The sequence below is a fragment of the Epinephelus fuscoguttatus genome, linkage group LG10 (assembly GCF_011397635.1).
Source record: "Epinephelus fuscoguttatus linkage group LG10, E.fuscoguttatus.final_Chr_v1".
Classification (NCBI taxonomy): Eukaryota; Metazoa; Chordata; class Actinopteri; order Perciformes; family Serranidae; genus Epinephelus; species Epinephelus fuscoguttatus.
In genome coordinates this window covers 15,458,397-15,476,313 of record NC_064761.1, presented here as the reverse complement: position 1 = coordinate 15,476,313, position 17,917 = coordinate 15,458,397, and the positions used below count along the sequence as shown (strand labels likewise).

At 40.8% G+C, this 17,917-nt stretch overlaps 1 protein-coding gene across 4 annotated transcripts in view; it reads right to left on the bottom strand.

Annotated features, from left to right (window-relative positions):
• lrp8 (low density lipoprotein receptor-related protein 8, apolipoprotein e receptor) overlaps positions 1–17,917 on the bottom strand; it is a 232,208-nt gene that overhangs the window by 10,822 nt on the left and 203,469 nt on the right. For all 4 annotated transcript variants that reach the window (XM_049588390.1, XM_049588392.1, XM_049588391.1 and 1 more), the window contains exons 15-17: positions 12,193–12,345; positions 9,237–9,620; positions 2,514–2,582 (exon numbers count right to left, since the gene is read on the bottom strand). In XM_049588390.1, coding sequence (XP_049444347.1) covers positions 2,514–2,582; positions 9,237–9,620; positions 12,193–12,345 — 606 coding nt within the window. The remainder of the gene's footprint in view (positions 1–2,513; positions 2,583–9,236; positions 9,621–12,192; positions 12,346–17,917) is intronic.

The following is a 17,917-nucleotide window of genomic DNA, read 5'->3' as shown; positions in this document are numbered from 1 at the left end:
GAGGGAAGCATAACAAATTTTGATGCATGAGGACATAAAATCCCTGTGAAATTCAGTTTCTTTCAGGATTTCACACAGTGTTTTGCATTGGAGTTTGACCACCTTGCCAGAAACAAAGACCAGCTCTGCTAACGTTAAGAAAAAGTTGTGTTTGAAAGAAAAGATCAGCCTTCAGGGAGGAGCAGGGATCTTATTTTTGCACAGAAAATGCCATATATTCAAAAGGTGTGGCTCGGTTATACAATTTCCAATGGGAAACCCTGTATATTAATGAATCTGGTAAAAATTGAAAACAATGAGCCTTCATACTGTATATGTGCAATCTTTTACATTTCTTCTTAAGTCTCAATCTTACAGAATGATCTGAAACACACATAAACATGAATACACATGCACATTTGCAACAATGAATGCCTGCATGCACCATCACACACACACACACACACACTATAAACCCCACATTCAAGACATACACACACAGATACATGCATAAATCACGTGGCCTTCATCCTGATGATAATAATAAGGGTTTGGGGTATTTTTAGTAAAAGCCCCACATGGTTGCTTAACTGTCATTATTAACTGCATATTTTGTGCTGCATTTGATTATATTTTTGCACTAGTCTGGGCCAAAAACACACAATCTGCAGACTGCCTAATGCTGTTATTTTTGGAGGAGGTTATGAGAGAATGGACAGACGAAGAAGAAAAGGGAAGGGGAGAGAAAAAAGGGGGAGTGGAGGATTTGAGATAAGCTCTGTCTCTCTCCTCTCATTACCATATCAGCATGACTGCCGAGCTGCCCTTTAGGACCTGAGTGTGTGTGTAGTGCATGTAAAAGTCTATGTGTGTGTAGAAACCAACAGCCAAACCAGAGGTGTGTCAACGAGTAGAGATAAAACAAGTGTGTGTGTGTGGGGGTGCGTTTGTGTGTGCGTATGCCCACGTCCGTAGATGTGTCTTCATCCCCTGTGGAAGCCCCATCTAATTGCTCTTTTGTTGGATAGGCACTTGAGATCCCTGTGCGACTGGGCTGGAAACCCCACATCCTCCTTTGTTCTTCTCTAAATGCTCACTGGTTTAAAAAAAAAAAAACATCAGCTTTTGTCTCATTTAGAAAATTTTCACTCCAATTAGAGAGCGACATAACAGCCTGACTTTGGCTAAATACCGATAATCATTGTTGGGCTGTTCCCCCTTGCGGTGCTGTGGGTGGGCGTGGTGCATTAACGGATATGAGCGGAGAACTGGGGTGCAGAAATCCGGCCCCTTGTGGACCTCCAACAATAATTAACGTTTCAAAGCTGCCAAAAAATGCAGAATGAGGGGATTTATGGCAGCAATGAATGGCAGAAGGACAGAATGAGGGATGGAGTGGAAAGGGTTAACAGTCTCTGGGGCTGCTTTAATGAGCTCATATCACAATCGTCGCGAATGAAAGGAGAAAAAAAAAGTCGCTTTACGATGTTTTAGAGCCCCCATAATTTATCAAAGTATTCAATATCAGGGATGAAAGAGATCTCAATTAGCGACATATGCTGCTGCTATAAGGTCATTTGCACATTCAGCTGATTTCTCAGTTAAGTTATGCGTGAAAGTATTAAATATTTCCATAAAATTAGATTTTCATTTTAATTAAAGCTAATAGAATAGATTAACTTCACTAAGCTGGTTTGATTGTAAAAACTTGCATTCTCTTTGTATGTCTATATTTCTTGTATTGTATAGTATGGTCACCTATTACTGTTTTTTTTTACCATGTACCGACAATAATGTCATTTCCCAGATCAAAATTTCCACTGCCCCAAGCCAAACATACAATTTTAGCTTATTAAGTCCCTATCTATTCAATCTATTCAGAATCTGATTCCAGCAACTGTGTAACCCACTCTCAGTCCACTGGGTCAGAGAAATATAGGTCAGAGCACTGGATTGATCGCAGTGTGAGCATACTGTATGATCGGAGCAGGAACATGGGCTTAATGTTATAACAGCTGGTCAAATGTGATGACAAAACATGAACTGAATTTCCCATTTGCTCAGATCTCATTAATAATGACATAATGTGCACATTACAAAGGCTTCGCCATCGCCGGCTGATGAGCTTACTGGCCCATAATGGCTTTTTCTAGCCGTAGGCCAGGAGGCTATTGTTGGATAATACCACAGCTCAGTACATTTTCTCAATTACTAAACTATTATTTTGTACTCAAACATCAGCTGAGGCTGACATAGCGCTTGCATGTTCAAAAGCCACACAATTGTTCCTGTTAAATCTAAAATAAAACTCCTTTTTAATAAGTCAGGTGGGAGTGCGAACTCTCAAATGAAAACCAGTGACACACACGTGCAAGTACACATACACACATACAGCCAGACACACACTGTAAAACACCACATCCACACACCCAACATGCAGGACTTGAGCGACAAGCAGAGACGGAGAAGCGAGGAGGGAGAAGCAGGCGGGCAGAAAGCAGAGGCAACACAGCAAGACAGTCAAGAGTACTCACCGATAGGAATGACTATCCCCAGAACAGCTACTGTGATGTTGTTACCTATAAGGTAGTGATCACTTGCAGCTGAGTTGAAAAAGAAAAAGAGAAAGAAAAATAAAACTAAGCAGAAAGTTTTGTTCCAAAACACCGTCCCCAAAGGCTTTGCTAGAAAGAAACAAGTTGGAAGCACTGTGCTGGCAAACATATATTTGCATAATAAAAGGGCAGACAATCAGATTTCACTTTGGACTGATGACTTTCTGTGCATGTGTAAATAAAATTTGGATAAATCATACCAATATGCCATATTAATGCAGGAAGTAATGCATCAGAATTTGTACTGATAAAATTCCAAAACAAATGTTGATTTAGGAAGTAATATATCTGTCAGTGGAGGTCTGAAACATGATGGATAGTCTCGCTGACCTTGAGAGTTGAATTTAAACACACACCTTTGTGCTGCAAGTCTTTCTTTTTCAAAGCATGTCTTCATTTTGTCTCATTATGCAACACAGTAAACATTTATTCCAGACTTTGCATCCCTACTCCCCTTCAACTCTCACCCCAACAGGTCGGTGTGCAGCGTGACATTAATCCTGCTCCCAACCCTCCTATTAGCAGCAGGCTAGCCATTAGCCAAAGTGTGATCAGATGGCTATAATGAAGTCTAGTGAGGAAGATTAACAGAGAAGATCACAGTGCTGGCCCTGCATACTGATTGGCTCATTCTAGAAACAGACTCTGTGTAGTTGGATGCATGGGAAAGGCACAGATGGGAGGTGACAAATGGGACGTACAATAAAGACATATTTACTCACAGAAATGTAATCATACAAAAGACAAACTGCATTTTGATAACTGCGCGCACACACACACACACACACACACACACACACACACACACACACACACACACACACACACACACACACACACAGTAACACAAAGAGGCACAGCAGGTGACGCGACTTCAGACTAAGCAGCGAAGCGTCTGAATCCTGAGTCAGCAGAAGTGTGAATTTGGCTTTTCTTAAAGTATGAGTGACGTCCAATGGGTCCTAAGACTCTAAAAGGCGGATTAATAGAATCTTATTAAAGCAGCAGTTATGAAAGAAGCAGTCCTGGAAAGAGAAGGCAAAGAGAGAGAGAGAAAGTGAGAAAAAGGGAGAGAGAAAAAAAGTCTCAGTTTCATTAAGACCATTATTGCTGGAGGGATTTTAAGTTCAAAAAGAATTTGCTATTTGCCTCGATGAAAACATTCCCTTTTTAAATCTCTATATTTAGTTCCTTTAAATATAACCCTATCATAATATGTAAGATACCTACAGTTTATACAGTAGATAATATATGCATGCACTGTTAGTTATACCTTAATGAAACATTTTTGATAGAAAATTATTAACACAAGCAAACTAACTGATCGAGGCAGCGGTAGACGAGCAACTCTCAAATTTTGTGAGGTCAAATGACTGTTTATGTTAATGGAGTCTGGGTTTAAGTTTCACTTTCAGCTCAGTTCCCTGCACTGTTTAGTACATTTTCCTACAAAAAGCAATGCACCAAAGTTCGTGCATATCCTACATAATCATGAGCCAGTAATTCGTGCATCACCCATGTATTTTTGGAAGGCTGCGATCATGTGACCAATGCACTGATAGGAGTAAAGAAAGAAGTAGTCCCTAGTGGTAACCAAAAGGAGGCAGGTTGGGATGGTGGATGGGTCACACAGGGTTTTCCCTTGGGACTTTCACCAGGAGATCAGTGCTCAGAATTGTGTGCACTTCAAGTAATTTTAAGGTACATCTCCACCATGTTTCTTTTCCTAAACCAAACCACAGTCACTTTATTTGCCTAAACCTTAACACCATAACTTTATGCTAATAACGTATCTTCATGTTAAGTATACATCATTGTAGGATTTGTTGTCGGGCTGCCCACTAATATTCGACCAACTGTTAGTCGACCAGAAAGGTCATCTGTCTGCAAGATTTCATTAGTCACTTAATCTCTATTAGGAGCTGCACCTTGTCAAAATAAATCAAAACCTATATGTCTGGACCATGTGGGAATTCAATTTGAAAGGACACACACAGGAAGTGTCCACGCTCAGCAGTCACACAGGAGTTAATTTCCAGGGCTGGTACCTGTGGTTATGACACAGGCTAGTTAATAACATGTCGGGCAGGAAATCCAAAGTGTGGGATCATTTTGAGAAGGTGAAGGACGAACCCAAGGTGATAGGTACACTCATCTTCATTGGTTGACTACAAACATGACGTATCACCGTTAACATGTAAGTAGCTACATGCCCATTAGCCACTTAGCACAATCATTACTGCTTTGCCGACAGCATCATTAACAGGTGGCTCGCTCAGTGTGTGACGTTCACTTGTAGATAAAATATAGGCCTACATTAATGAAGGTTCATTAGTACGGTTTGTATTTCTCTGTAATGTAGCACAGTGTTAACAATGTTACTGATACTATTCTTTCTCACACCTTGAGCTCAAACCATTGTGTTGCCCTGCCCAAAATATATAATTTAAAAACTGAATTAATATCGTAAACCTGTGGGTGACTAGTCAACTAATGGCCTTCAGTGACGACTATGGGCCGACTAGGAAAATTCTTAGTCCAGGGCAGCCCTAATTTTGTATGACATTAAGTTGTATGTTAAGGAAGTACTGAGCATACCACTGAATAAATGAGACTTGGATTATACTACATGAGTTGTATGAGAACGGATATTTTTTTTTTTAAATTTTGCTGTTGTTAAATGTGGACCTGTATGTCTTCAATTCATCAAGAATTGTCTCAGTTTTTGGATTCTTCGTTCACTGCAGACACGCGAGAGAAACAAATCTTTGTGAATTCAGTTTAACACTAAGTGACTGATTGATATACAACCATCTAGGGAAAGTATTACCTAAAGGTGGCCACAATTAAAGGACAGGTTTACATTTCTGTAAATCTTTAAGTCTCTATATACACAACAGTTTTTGCTTGCTTCAGTTGGTCCTCCTGTTCATAGTGGCCGTTAAAGCCTGTGGAAACACAGCTTGAAATAGTAAAAATGCATATATTATATCAAAGTCGAGTGTCTCATTTATCATCCACAAAAGTCTGAGTGAAAATAACCATTCATAACTATTATGGTTCAAAAACAGCTCATTTTGCTGTTTAGACCACTTGCCAGGACAGAGTGGGCGTGGCAGGTAACGCTCTGACAGCTCTATTGTTTTGATTGACATCTCCCTGGCTCAGCAATGGCTGCCACAAATTTAATCCAGCCGTACATGTTTGAGCCCTCTGATGATTCAGAGGACGAAGCAGAAGCCCTGCCAGCTGAAAATGATTCCTTTCAGGTGGCCACTGAATGGTAAGTTTCAAAAAAATAGCATCTCAGCTAACATGCAATGTTAGCTGAGATGACAACGGGAGGCTAGCGCTTTGCCTCTCTTCATTGAGATACGTTTTCAATGAAAACATAAATCTGCTCCGTTTTTCTGATAATAGCCTTTTTCATTCAAACACATCCAGTCTTATCAGATAAAATATGTCTTTACTCTGACACACACACCGACCCTCAAAGCGGGAGAGACCGGCACCGGTCGGCCATCTCTCTGGCGTTGTGTAGAAGTATTTGCCCACCTCGAATAATGTTCCTCTCTGGCTAAAATTATGTCGTTTCCCGCAGCATCACCTCCTCGATTGGGGATATATTTATGCGTAGCAAAGCTAACTGCTTGGGGTTGGGTTTAGGGGTGAGGAAGGATGCACATTACATCCCCTCCCCACGAGCCGACACTGGGCCCGGGCCCGGGGGGCAAGCGCGGCCACTCACAAGCCGCCTCTTCCTGCAGCTCCATGAGCTGCAAAGGCTCGGATTGTCCGGGCTCTGGAGCCGGTCAACCTGATTCGAGTGCTGCTGCGACCCATGAGCGGTTCAGCCAGTTTATGATCTGTAGTTTCTAAACATCAGATTAGAAAGCTGTTTGTTGGCTCAGACTCAAAGAGGCAGATTTAGCTGGAGCAGAAAGGTTTTGTTGCGCTGCCACTGGGGGGCGGGATGAGACAACTGACGGATGATTTATATTGGTTTGGAATTCATTGCATAATAAATCTCAGAGATAACCACGGCCAAATCAAACCCAATTTCAAGAATGTACAAAAACTTAAAAGACAGATATTTCGAATTTGGATGGAAACTGATTTCTAATTGTTTTTACATGTTTAATATTATGTACATAAGACCCTAAATTACATAGTTAGAAGGCTATTGTGGATTTGGGTTTCCAGAGGCTTTAAAATACAAAAAGGACAAACTGCACATTTCTGGTTTTGTGCAAAAGTCTGTCCAAAGTCTTTCTGAAGCTAATATGAAGCTTGTGTCATCTGAGTTAATCAAATGAAGTAGATTTTTTTTTAAGTGAAAGCTTCTTTAGAACAGAATTCCGTGTTTCGTTTTTGTGCTGGGAATGCAGAGAGATGGTGACACAAACGGGGAATTTGGAAATTGTCCCACATCATTTCAATTGACAGCACATTAGAAAGGGATCTCTTTAGGGCCAGCATGAACATCAAGCAAAAGCTGTTTCAATCCCCATAAGGACACCTGACTGACCTAAAAAAATCATGAACCTATTCTTTTATGAGCAAGACTTCACTTTGTAGTCCAGTGTGGCTGAGAGATTGATGAATAATTAGTAGCATCAAGAGTGAAGGTTCAAATTTGTAAGAGCACAGATGCATGTGAGCTTTGTGTACCAGCTGTGGTTTATCTTTTATTCTTGATTTATTCTCAAAACTGCTGGTTCTGCCTCGCTCCACCATGCCAGCCGCAGCGCCGCACATGTGTAACAGCTGATGCCGGCACACTTGACAGTGTGCACTGAGTTGAAAACGATAACACATGGCCCGTGGGTTTGGAGACGCGTCTTGTTCATGCCCCATTTTCTCATCCGTGTCTGCTCCACCTCTCATCTGGAGCACTTGTGGTGTGGTGAGGAGGCTGACAACTTCAGAGACTAGAGGAAACATGTTCTTGCTCCTTAGTAACTCTGGAAAAACCCAGGCCCCCAAAGTGAAGCGACGGGCAGCCATTCTCTTTAATTCCCAGAAAATCACTTTCTCTCCTGCCTCTTTTCCATCCCGTCTTTTCTTATCCCTGTAAATGCTGTTTTCCCTCCCAACAGTGTGTCGTCTTCTAACTCCCTCCCTCCCCGCTCGAGTGCCGGACTGTCATGTTCCTTTTAGTGCTCTGCTCATTCTTTTTCCTCTATGGCCTCTTTATTGCCTCTCACTGTACCTTCTCATTTAACAATCCTTAGTTTTACTCGTCGCTCTTTATCTCATTCATTTCCCCGTCCGCCCTGTGTGTCTAACTCTTCCTTTTCTTCCAACTCTCTCTCACACACTCTTTCATCATCCGTCCTTTTTCCTCTCCCTCTAGCCTGTGTAGCTTTTTCAATCTCAGTCCTTGCTCTCCTAGCTTCTCAATATAATGAGAAACGTCTCTGATGTAAATGCAATATTGTCAAATCGGAGTTCAAACACAGTACGGCAGCTTGCTATCTTTCTTACTTGTTACTTTTATATCCTTCAACTTCTCCCACTCCATCTTTAATTATCCTCTGAGAAGCAGGCTATGTCATTGAAGAATAAGACATTAGCTAAGGTTCTTCTGAAGCGTGTAAGTAACGGCATCAATCAGTAGATCTTTTGGCATTGTTTTACCGTTAAGTCTCCTGCTGTGCTCTGAAAAATGAGATGCACTGGCATTGGCTCTAGTAGAACATACAGAGGAAATGCACACATCCACTTTATTTCAATAAAAGATGAGCCAGTGCTTAAAAAGACAACCTATTCAGAGCATTTTTGTTATCTTTCTTCAGTTAAAAGGAACAAACGACTTGAGGACAAATAAGTGCCTCTGCAGTTTGACAGTCACCACTATCTTATTTTAATGTCTCTTTCAAACCAAAAGCTTAAAACACTGATTTCTGACACACACACACACACACACACACAAAATCACAGTGTACCATGTGATGTGCATCACAGGGGTTTATCAATTTTGCTTCGCGGCGCTCCCAAGGATAGCTCTCCTCATCCAGATACAATTTAAGTCTCAGTGTGGCTTTGTAAAGCATTGTTACTGCTGTTATATTCTGCTGTCATTGTTTGTCTGGGCAACAAACTGTAAAGTGGTATTATTCTGGCGCACCAGTAAAGCATGATTGGTGCGAGAAGGAAGAACGCTGCCAGTTTTAGAGAGCGAGCGCGAAAGAGGGGAGGAGGAGAGAAGGACAAAGAGAGTTAGAGAGGCTGTCAGAAAGTGAGGATGAGTGATGAGAGGTGGAAGGTGAGAATGGAGGGGACTGTCGTTTGTTAGCTCTGACAGCTCTGTTACACGCCGCTCATGGGGGACCAACAGCAAGCAGACCGAGAGATACACCAGTGAGGATAGTGTGTATTGGTGTGTGAGAAGACAGAGAAAAGCACAGGACGTACAGTAGATAGACAGATGGTCAGACAAAGAAACAACAGGGAGGAGAAGGCACAGAGAGAGGAGGGAAACTGATGTAAGTAGTGGTTTTCAGCTCCCTGCTGCTTTAATGGCAGGTGGTAGCGGCAGTGATGGTAGCGGAGCATTAGGCTCACACACACACACTGTATGCATACACTTCACACAAACTCACATTCCTATGCACAAACCCTGCTCACCATGATCCTTACCTCTGTGGGAGAGATTGGCGTTGCTCTCTCTCTGTATGCTGTTGGGGGCCACGGGGCCCAACAGGGGCGTGTGTGTGGATGTGGACGTCTGACTTGTGCTGCTGAAACTGGTCGTCTCTGTACTCGTGGCAGCGGGGGTCCGAGGCCGCTCCGTAGAGGTTCTCCTGGGAGTCTGAGGAGGGGCAGGTGTCGTCAGGCGTCTGGTCATGGACCTGAGTGTTGTAGCAGCAGAGGTGGTGGTGGTGGTGGTGGTGGTGGTAGTAGGGGGAGTCGTGGTGGTAGGTACAGTTGTGCTAGTGGTTGTAGCGCTTGTTGTAGTGGTTGTAGTTGGAGTTGTGGTGGTGGTGGTGGTTGGAGCAGCTGTTGTGGTTGTTCTGGGTCGGACTGCACAAGACAATAATTGTAAGTATTTAGGATTTTACTTGAACATGCTAGAAGCTGACAAGTATGTCGACAACACAAGTTGTAGGATTTTGGCTGTGTGCATCAATACAGCATGTACTGAAAAGATTATAACATGCTCCCAACTCAGCAGAGTTTTTAATAGAGCTGGGTGATAAGTAGAGGTGAGACCAAGTCATTGCTTCGCAAGTCACTAAGTCTTTGCACTTAAGTCAAGACAGCCAAGTCCCAAGTCCTAAACTTTGAGTTTAGAGTCCTAAACAAGTCATAATGTACACTTCATCAAATGTAAAGCCATTTTAACAACAGAATTATCACAATATTACATTTTTAAAAAATAATGAACGCTTAAAAAGTTTGTATCGTCTTTGTCTGTTATTTCTGAACTGCCTGTTTTGCTTACTGTAATTCCTTTTTTAATGACCAGCACATAGTTTTTGTTTGCAAACAAAGTATCTTTGGTATCATCTTTCCAACTAGCGCTCACTAACGTAACATTAGTTCTCCAAGGTTCTCTCCTGCGACTTGATAGGATGCTGTGGGACTGGTTTAAAGTGGATTTCACCCCTACATTGTCTATGTCATGTTCACGTTTATATGGTTTTCTGTGGTATGTGTGGGAAAGGGTTATTTGTTATTTGTTATCTGGGGAATATGTGGGAAGAGGGTCTGTTATCTGTTATATGTTGTGTATGCTGCCCTGAAACCAACCTGACTGATGATGTGTGAAAACAATTATTTCCCAACAAACAACCTAACCTAACCTAATTTGGGAAATTGATGGTCAGCTTGCTAGGAATGAAAAGCAATAACATTAGTTGATTCAGGAAATGAAGCAAAATGACTTGATTCGCGGCACACTTTAAATTACAGACTATTTTCACGCCTAAAGGCTCAAGTACAGGTGAAGTCAAGAGTCACTGGGGTTATAGTCCAAGTTGAGTTACATGTCTTTTTTGATTTTCTCAAGTCTTAAGTTATTAAACTTGAGACATGAGTCTGACTCGAGTCCAAGTCATGTTACTCAAGCACACACCTCTGGTCATAAGATTTAACAGGATTTACAAACAAATATCAGGATATTTTATGATATCAATAATTATCACAATATGGCAAATGTATGCAAAATCATACTGTAAAGTAATTTAACTGAACGTGATCAACTGAGTTGATCGATGTAACTCTTAAATTTTAATGATCAGTTTTGTTATACTTAGAATAATGCACTTGGATAATAGACATTTGGTCCACAAAAAGGCATTTGATTGCGGGTTTCTGAATGCCTTTCTTTAAAGTTTTATAGTTGCTGCAAAACTGCCAACGGCTTTGCTTAAAATTAGACAGTGACATAAAGCAGGGAGGAACATAATGTAAGGAGCCATTTTTATCAACCTTAATAAGAGGTCAGCAGAAATATTTGTACTGCATTAAGGAGTCCAGAAACTGTGAGTGCAAATGCTCCCCTGCTCTTTTTGTGCACGCTCAATGGCCATGTTCCCTCTCCCGTCCCTTCTCAGAGGGATTCTCTGAATGGTGGCCTACATACATCATCATCTCTTTTCTCTGTCTCAGCTCATTTCTCCAGTTCTCACCTGTGCAAACATGAAATGCGAAACAGTGCGGGTCTATTAAGGATAACAACGTAACAAATGTGGTGACTGTAGAGGCTGGGGACTGGCTGAGCGGGGGAAATAAGGTCAGTGAAATAATGGAGGTGTGCTGGGAACACAGGTAAGCTGGGAGAATCCCCAAGCCGCTTCCCAAGATAGTGTTACATGAAGCACAGGTTTCAAATTCTCTGAGGAAAGTGGCTCTTAAATCAATCATAATTAGTAATATTTTTGCATTGTGGAAGGGTGATAGTAGTGAATACTGGGTCTGGACTAAAGCTGCAACAGTCAGTAAGCTACTTTGTTATAATTTGAGACAAATATAAATATGATGGTGTAAATAACAGCTTCATTGTGAGTAAAAGCAGATACATTCCCTAGAAGCAAGAATATACTTTTGATATTTGTGTTTCTATTTAATATATTTAGCATTTCCTGTGTAGATTTTGCTGACATTTTAAAAGGATTCAGTGGATCTGCTAAAATGTTCCACATCAGAGTGGGGGGCACATGTGGGAATACCAGTATGGGAAGCTATTAGTCTGGCACTGAAACTATAAAGAAATGAGATGGTCTGGCTGTGGTGAGAGCAAAACCTGAATCATATTAGAAATGACAGGCCAAGATAGAAAAATAACCTATTTCCTTCAGCCTGTAATATCATGGGATATGTTTCCCATAGTGTCCACGTATAAGGCTGGACAGCACCAACATACTGAACAGTTTTAATTGGAATATTTATTTAAAGATACGATTAATACTTAATTATGCGGTGATCCCTTTTTAGCAGCGTTGAGAGACTGAAACCAGTTAAATATCCACATGGCCTGGCACTCCACCATGTCACTGTGATCACAGTGATGTAGACTTCCACGTGTCGTTTCTTAGCACAATCCCTTTAATTAAGTGTGTGATTTATTGGTTTCAGAGTGTGACCGACTTACCTACAGCACAGCGCCTCATGTCTGGTCCCAGCTCCATGCCGTCAGGACAGGCACAGGTATACTTGGGAGAGTGGTCTGTGATCTGGGGGGCCTTCAGACAGAGGTACTCACAGCCACCGTTTGGCAGGCTGCCCATGTTACAGGTATCTGGGGCTAGAGGGACACAAGCAGAAATTAAAAGAGGATTAAAGAGGGCCTGGGCAAATATGAGTTTAAACATTTTCCCTGACAAAAAATAAAGGATTATTTTCACTTTACTATTTAAAAGCCTTACATCTCAATTGAAAACAACGCATGGAGAACTTTCAGTAATGCCATTTCATAAACTTTTGGTGCTTCCTCACAATGTCTATGAAATTCTATCAATCATTTAAATTTTATTGTACAGCATCTTTCATACGGGTTAGGGCAGGTCAAATTGCTTCACAGATAACTGATAAGCTTAGAATGAGACAGAACATATAGCCCCAAAAACAAAAACAAAAGGAGCAAAAACAATTTAACAATTTAAGACCAATGCATGCAAGATGATAAGACAGATTTAAAAGCTACAATAACAGTAATAGTAGTAAAACTGAGTAAAATAAAAAAAATAAAAAATAAAAAAACTAAAGACAAAAAGATTAAAAATGATGAAAGTTAAAGACAACTAGAAAATGACTGCTTTAAATAGGGATGTTGTTGCTAAGAAGCGATTCTAAAACATGGATGCTTCACACACACATCTTCAACCTGACAGCAAAGGAGATCTATACAATCAGCACAGTTTTGATATGGACACCCAAGATTAGTGTCACCAATCTAGTGTCCAATCAAATGTCTCCCCTTCTGTTCCTGAGTCATGATGTTAAATAATGGCCAGAAAAGTGTTTTTGTTGAACATTATCATGTCACAGTAAAATTGACCTTTGACCTCGTGGATATAAAATGTCATCACCTCATCAATTTATCCTATTAGACAGCTGTGTCAAATGTTGTTATAATTATGGCATGAATTCCTAAGTTATGGCCAAAAATGTATTTTGTGAGGTCACAGTGACCTTGATCTTTGAGACACAAATATCCGACAGAAGCAAGGTCACAGTAAGCTTTGACCTCTAATCACTGAAATCTAATCAGTTCATCCTCAACTCAGTGGACACTTGTGCCAAATTTGAAGAAATTTCCACAAGGCGTTCTTGAGTTATCACGTTCACCAGAACGAGACACACATAGGGAAGGACAAACAACCTAAAACAATAATGCCTCCGTCCACAGCTGTTGTCAGAAGGACATTAAAAAAAGATTTAAAAGCTATGACAATAAGATTACTACTGTAAAACTTCAAGTAATATAGCTCACAATCAATCAATACTCACAACTTGGATTAATTTTTTACGAAAAACGCTTTTGATTCTTTTGATCTGAGAATCCTTACAGCCTAAAGGAATATAAATAACTCACAGGGTAATCGAGGAATGGACACATAATTTGAGGAAGCCAACAACCTGGTTTTATACATCTGAAGAACTTCTATTTAAAAAAAGAAAAAGGAAAAAAAAAAAGAAATGTTTAATACATTTGTTTTAGAAAATATATAGCCATACTGGGCTAGTAAAAAGGACTAGGCGACTAGTTTAATGGTAATAATAATATAGTAATATAAAAGCTAGTCAAATTCTAGATAAAATGGATTAAAACGAAAAATCAAAAAAGACAAATAATATTTAACAACATAGATACAATAAAGTAGGTGAACTAAATAATGTAAATAATGTCTATAAGCATTCTTCATCAAAAGCCTGCTTGAACATGTGGGTTTTAAATTAATTTCTTAAAGATTTCAGCACTTCCAGCTGCTCTCAGATCCTCAGGCAGACTTTCCCAGCAGCTTGCTGAAGGTTTTAGCCCTGCACTTTGGAACAAACTAACCCGTGTCAGCTCTAGGGTGATGAGCACAGAGGTTTACATGAACTGTAGTCCTGAATAGTTGAGAGAAAAGGTGATTAACAATTAAAGACATACGCTCAGTTCTGGGTCTTGAAGTCTTGAAATATTACTGTATTACTGTGGTGTGCTGGTCTTGGACACTGTATAGTAGACAGTATTGGATCAGCCATAATACTTCTACTACTTGCCACCTATTAACCTTATTATTTCTCATTACCTTGTTGTGTACCATACTGAAAAACATCATTGGATAGATGCTGAGACCAACTTCTACAGTGGTATTAAGGGACCTACATCAGGGACCTACATTTATTCCACAACCTATTTTCTGGTCCTGTGAAGAGATGCTTAGGTTAAGGCTGGGGTGTCTAAACTTTCTTTTTTTTGAATCTCTGCACTCAAATGAAAAATTTAAATGTAGTTTCCCAACCCAAGACTCAGCGTCATGGAAAAATATTGCTACTCTTGTCATGTGGGGAAGAATTAGGTCAGGTCGCGGTCGATTCTGCCTCCTGACTTGTGTGTAGTTTTAAAAAGCAGCACATCAGAGGAATCATCAGCCATCAGGGGGATGCAGCGCCATCACTCACTGCACACAGTGTGATTCTAATAAGCTGGGAATACGTTTGTGCTTGCTGTACAGTACCATGGCATAGCAAGCATGTTACATGAAACTCTGAATATCTCTTATATCTGTGTTCATAGTTAAACAAATTAGGCTCTTTGGGTAAAAGCAAATCTTTGAAATGCTATGACACACTATGAGAACACACTGAGAAAAAAGGGCACAACTGGGTGGAAGAGGATAGGAGAGGGAACGAGGAAGTCAGTGGATAGAAAGACGGAGAAAAGGGAGCAATAAGAAAAGAAATAAAATAAGAAGAGAAGAAATGATATCTGAAAAAAAACACAGAGGAAAAAGGAAGTAGCAGACAGGAAAGAGACTGAGATAAGTTTTCCAAAAATGGTATTCTGAAGTCAGCTCCAGTGTCCGCTTCTCTTCTTCTCCACTGCCTCCCTTAGGTCTAGAATAAGAACTAAAACATGGAACCTAGGCTTCAAAGCACAGCTGGATGGACAAAAAAATAAATAGACAAATAATAAAAAAAGGCACGAAAAAGAGAGGAAAGGAACCAAGTCTCTTTTAAGGAAGTGTGTCAGAAAATAAAGATGTTCAAATGTGGCTCCAACCCATTCAACATGTGTGGAGGTGTATTTTGGCAACCAATCATTAAGTGGGGATCTTTCCATTTGGGTTTTGTTGAGATTAGAGCATTTTCTGACAGGACAAAAAATGATATGAAAAGCAAGCGAGACATAGCGAAACAAAGGGACCTCACAAATTGCTTCATTCAAGGTCACATTTTATCGAGCATTTCACTTATCAGTGCCACTAGTATCTCCACAGGGGCAGCTCAAGTTCATTCAGTATATCTTCATTTAGCCCAGTTAGGCCTGGTTTGTGTTATGTCTTGCTTTTGTTGGCATTTTGGAAAAAACATGCTTAATTTTGTGATATCTCTTTGAGCAGAACTCTTGATTTATTAATGAGAGAATGCAATTAGCTCCCCACTGGCACTCAGACAAGACTGCTTTGAGCTCCGAGTGAGGGGAGAAAACAAAGCACGAAAACACAGACTCACACGAGCAAATAGCTTGTACACACTGTCAAACACAAACACAGACGCGCTTTCACTTGCACGCACACACGCAGGTGTTTCGTTCGCACACCTGCGGGAGCATCCATCCTGGGAAAAATACTACATCAAAACACATCATCTGACATGCATGGCACACACATCAATCTAATCACACACACATCAGGTTATTTGTTTATTATCTCAGACAATTTTAGTAAGTGGATCCTTTGGTCTATCCATGGCTTATTCAAGGCTTTGTTACCATGATGAGTGATGCTGAATTGGATTTTTTTTTTTTTTGGTCTGCACTAACAGACCAACACTGAGCAAACCTTCACACACACTCACATTGACTGCCATTAAAGTGGTAACCTTCGGGGCTGAAAAAAGAAGCCAGTGTGGAAATGCCAAAAACAGCAGTTCCTTGAAGGCCACTTGCTCGGAGAGCATTTCGATTCCAATAGACACCAATGTAAAAAAGTCCAACTTTACAGCAGAAATAAACATGCTCACAACCTGGTACAACCCCCCCCCCCCCAAAAAAAACAACAACAAAACATGACAAAAAAACCAAACAGATTTGGTCTCTAAAGATAATTGATGCATTCATGACAACTGTACAGTGGGTGAATTTTCATACAACTCACCTGTATCAAAGCTTAAGTTTATACATTATCAAGGGAGTGGCTGCTTTGAATGAGTGCCATTAGTTGACAAGCTGCTACCACAGTGACAGTGTTGGTTTGGTTAGGCAAGTACGGTGTAACCCCAGATTCACAGAGCATAGCCAGAGCTGTTGCAATTTCTGTGTGTTTTCAGTTAATGCAAAAAAACCCAAAACAAAACAAACTGTAAATATGCTCTTGTCAATCTTGTTCAGTATTTAGTTGTACTACATGACCCTCTAAGGACTCGAAATTTTGAGTTTTTCCGGTAAGTATATTTGTTTTTATGGTTTTAAACGGATAGTGCACCCAAGAATGAAAATTCAGCCATTATCTACTCACCCATATGCCGAGCGAGGCTCTGGTGAAGTTTTAGAGTCCTCACAACACTTACAGAAATCCGAGGGAGAAGTGGCTAGCAGCACAACTGCAAACCTAATGACTGACGGCAACCCAGATGAAAAGGATAGTGCACCCAAAAATGAAAATTCAGCCATTATCTACTCACCCATATGCCGACAGAGGCTCAGGTGAAGTTTTAGAGTCCTCACATCCCTTGCGGACATTGGCGGGGGGAGCGGCTAGCACACCTAATGGCTGACGGCGCCCAAGACTAATGTCCAAGAACACAAAATTGAAACCACAAAGTATCTCCAACATGCTCATCCGTAGTGATCCAAGTGTGCTGAAGGCCCGACATAAAAAGTTGTTTCGAAAAACATCATATGAACTCTGTTTTTAGCCTCATTGTAGCCTGTAGCTCTAACTGCCTCTGTGTACACTTCGCTGATGTGTGTGCGCTTGCGCGAGACCATGAGACATCGGCACTGCTTTCATGTGTGTTCACGCGCTTTTGCTGGTCTCGCACGCAAGCGTACACACATGAGCACGGTGTACAGAGAGGCAGTCAGAGCTACAGGCTACAATGAGGATAAAAACAGAGTTCAAATGACATTTTTCCAAACAACTTTTTATGTCGGGGCTTCAGGACACTTGGATCACTACGGACGAGCAGTATGGAGATATTTTATGGTTTCAATTCCGTGTTCTTGGACGTTTTAATCTGGGTCGCCCTCAGCCATTAGGTGTGCAGTTGTGCTGCTAGCCACTTCTCCCTCAGATTTCCGCAAGTGTTGTGAGGACTCTAAAACTTCACCAGAGCCTCCCTCGGCATATGGGTGAGTAGACAATGGCTGAATATTCATTTTTGGGTGCACTATCCCTTTAAGCCTGTTTTTGCTAGCAAAAATTTGCATTAGCATAACAACAGTTTTACTGTAAAGGCACCATGGTATTCAAACTAGCACCTACTGGAGGGTTCAGTTACCCTCTTGTCCAAATATGGGCACATCTGACTCCAAAAATCCAAGATGGTGATAGTCAAAAATGCCAAACTCGAGGCTTCAAAATGGGAGTCAACAAACCATGTCACAGTGGCTCTGTCTATTATGTTTATACAATCTATGTTGCCAGTGAGTTTGGTGCTTGGAG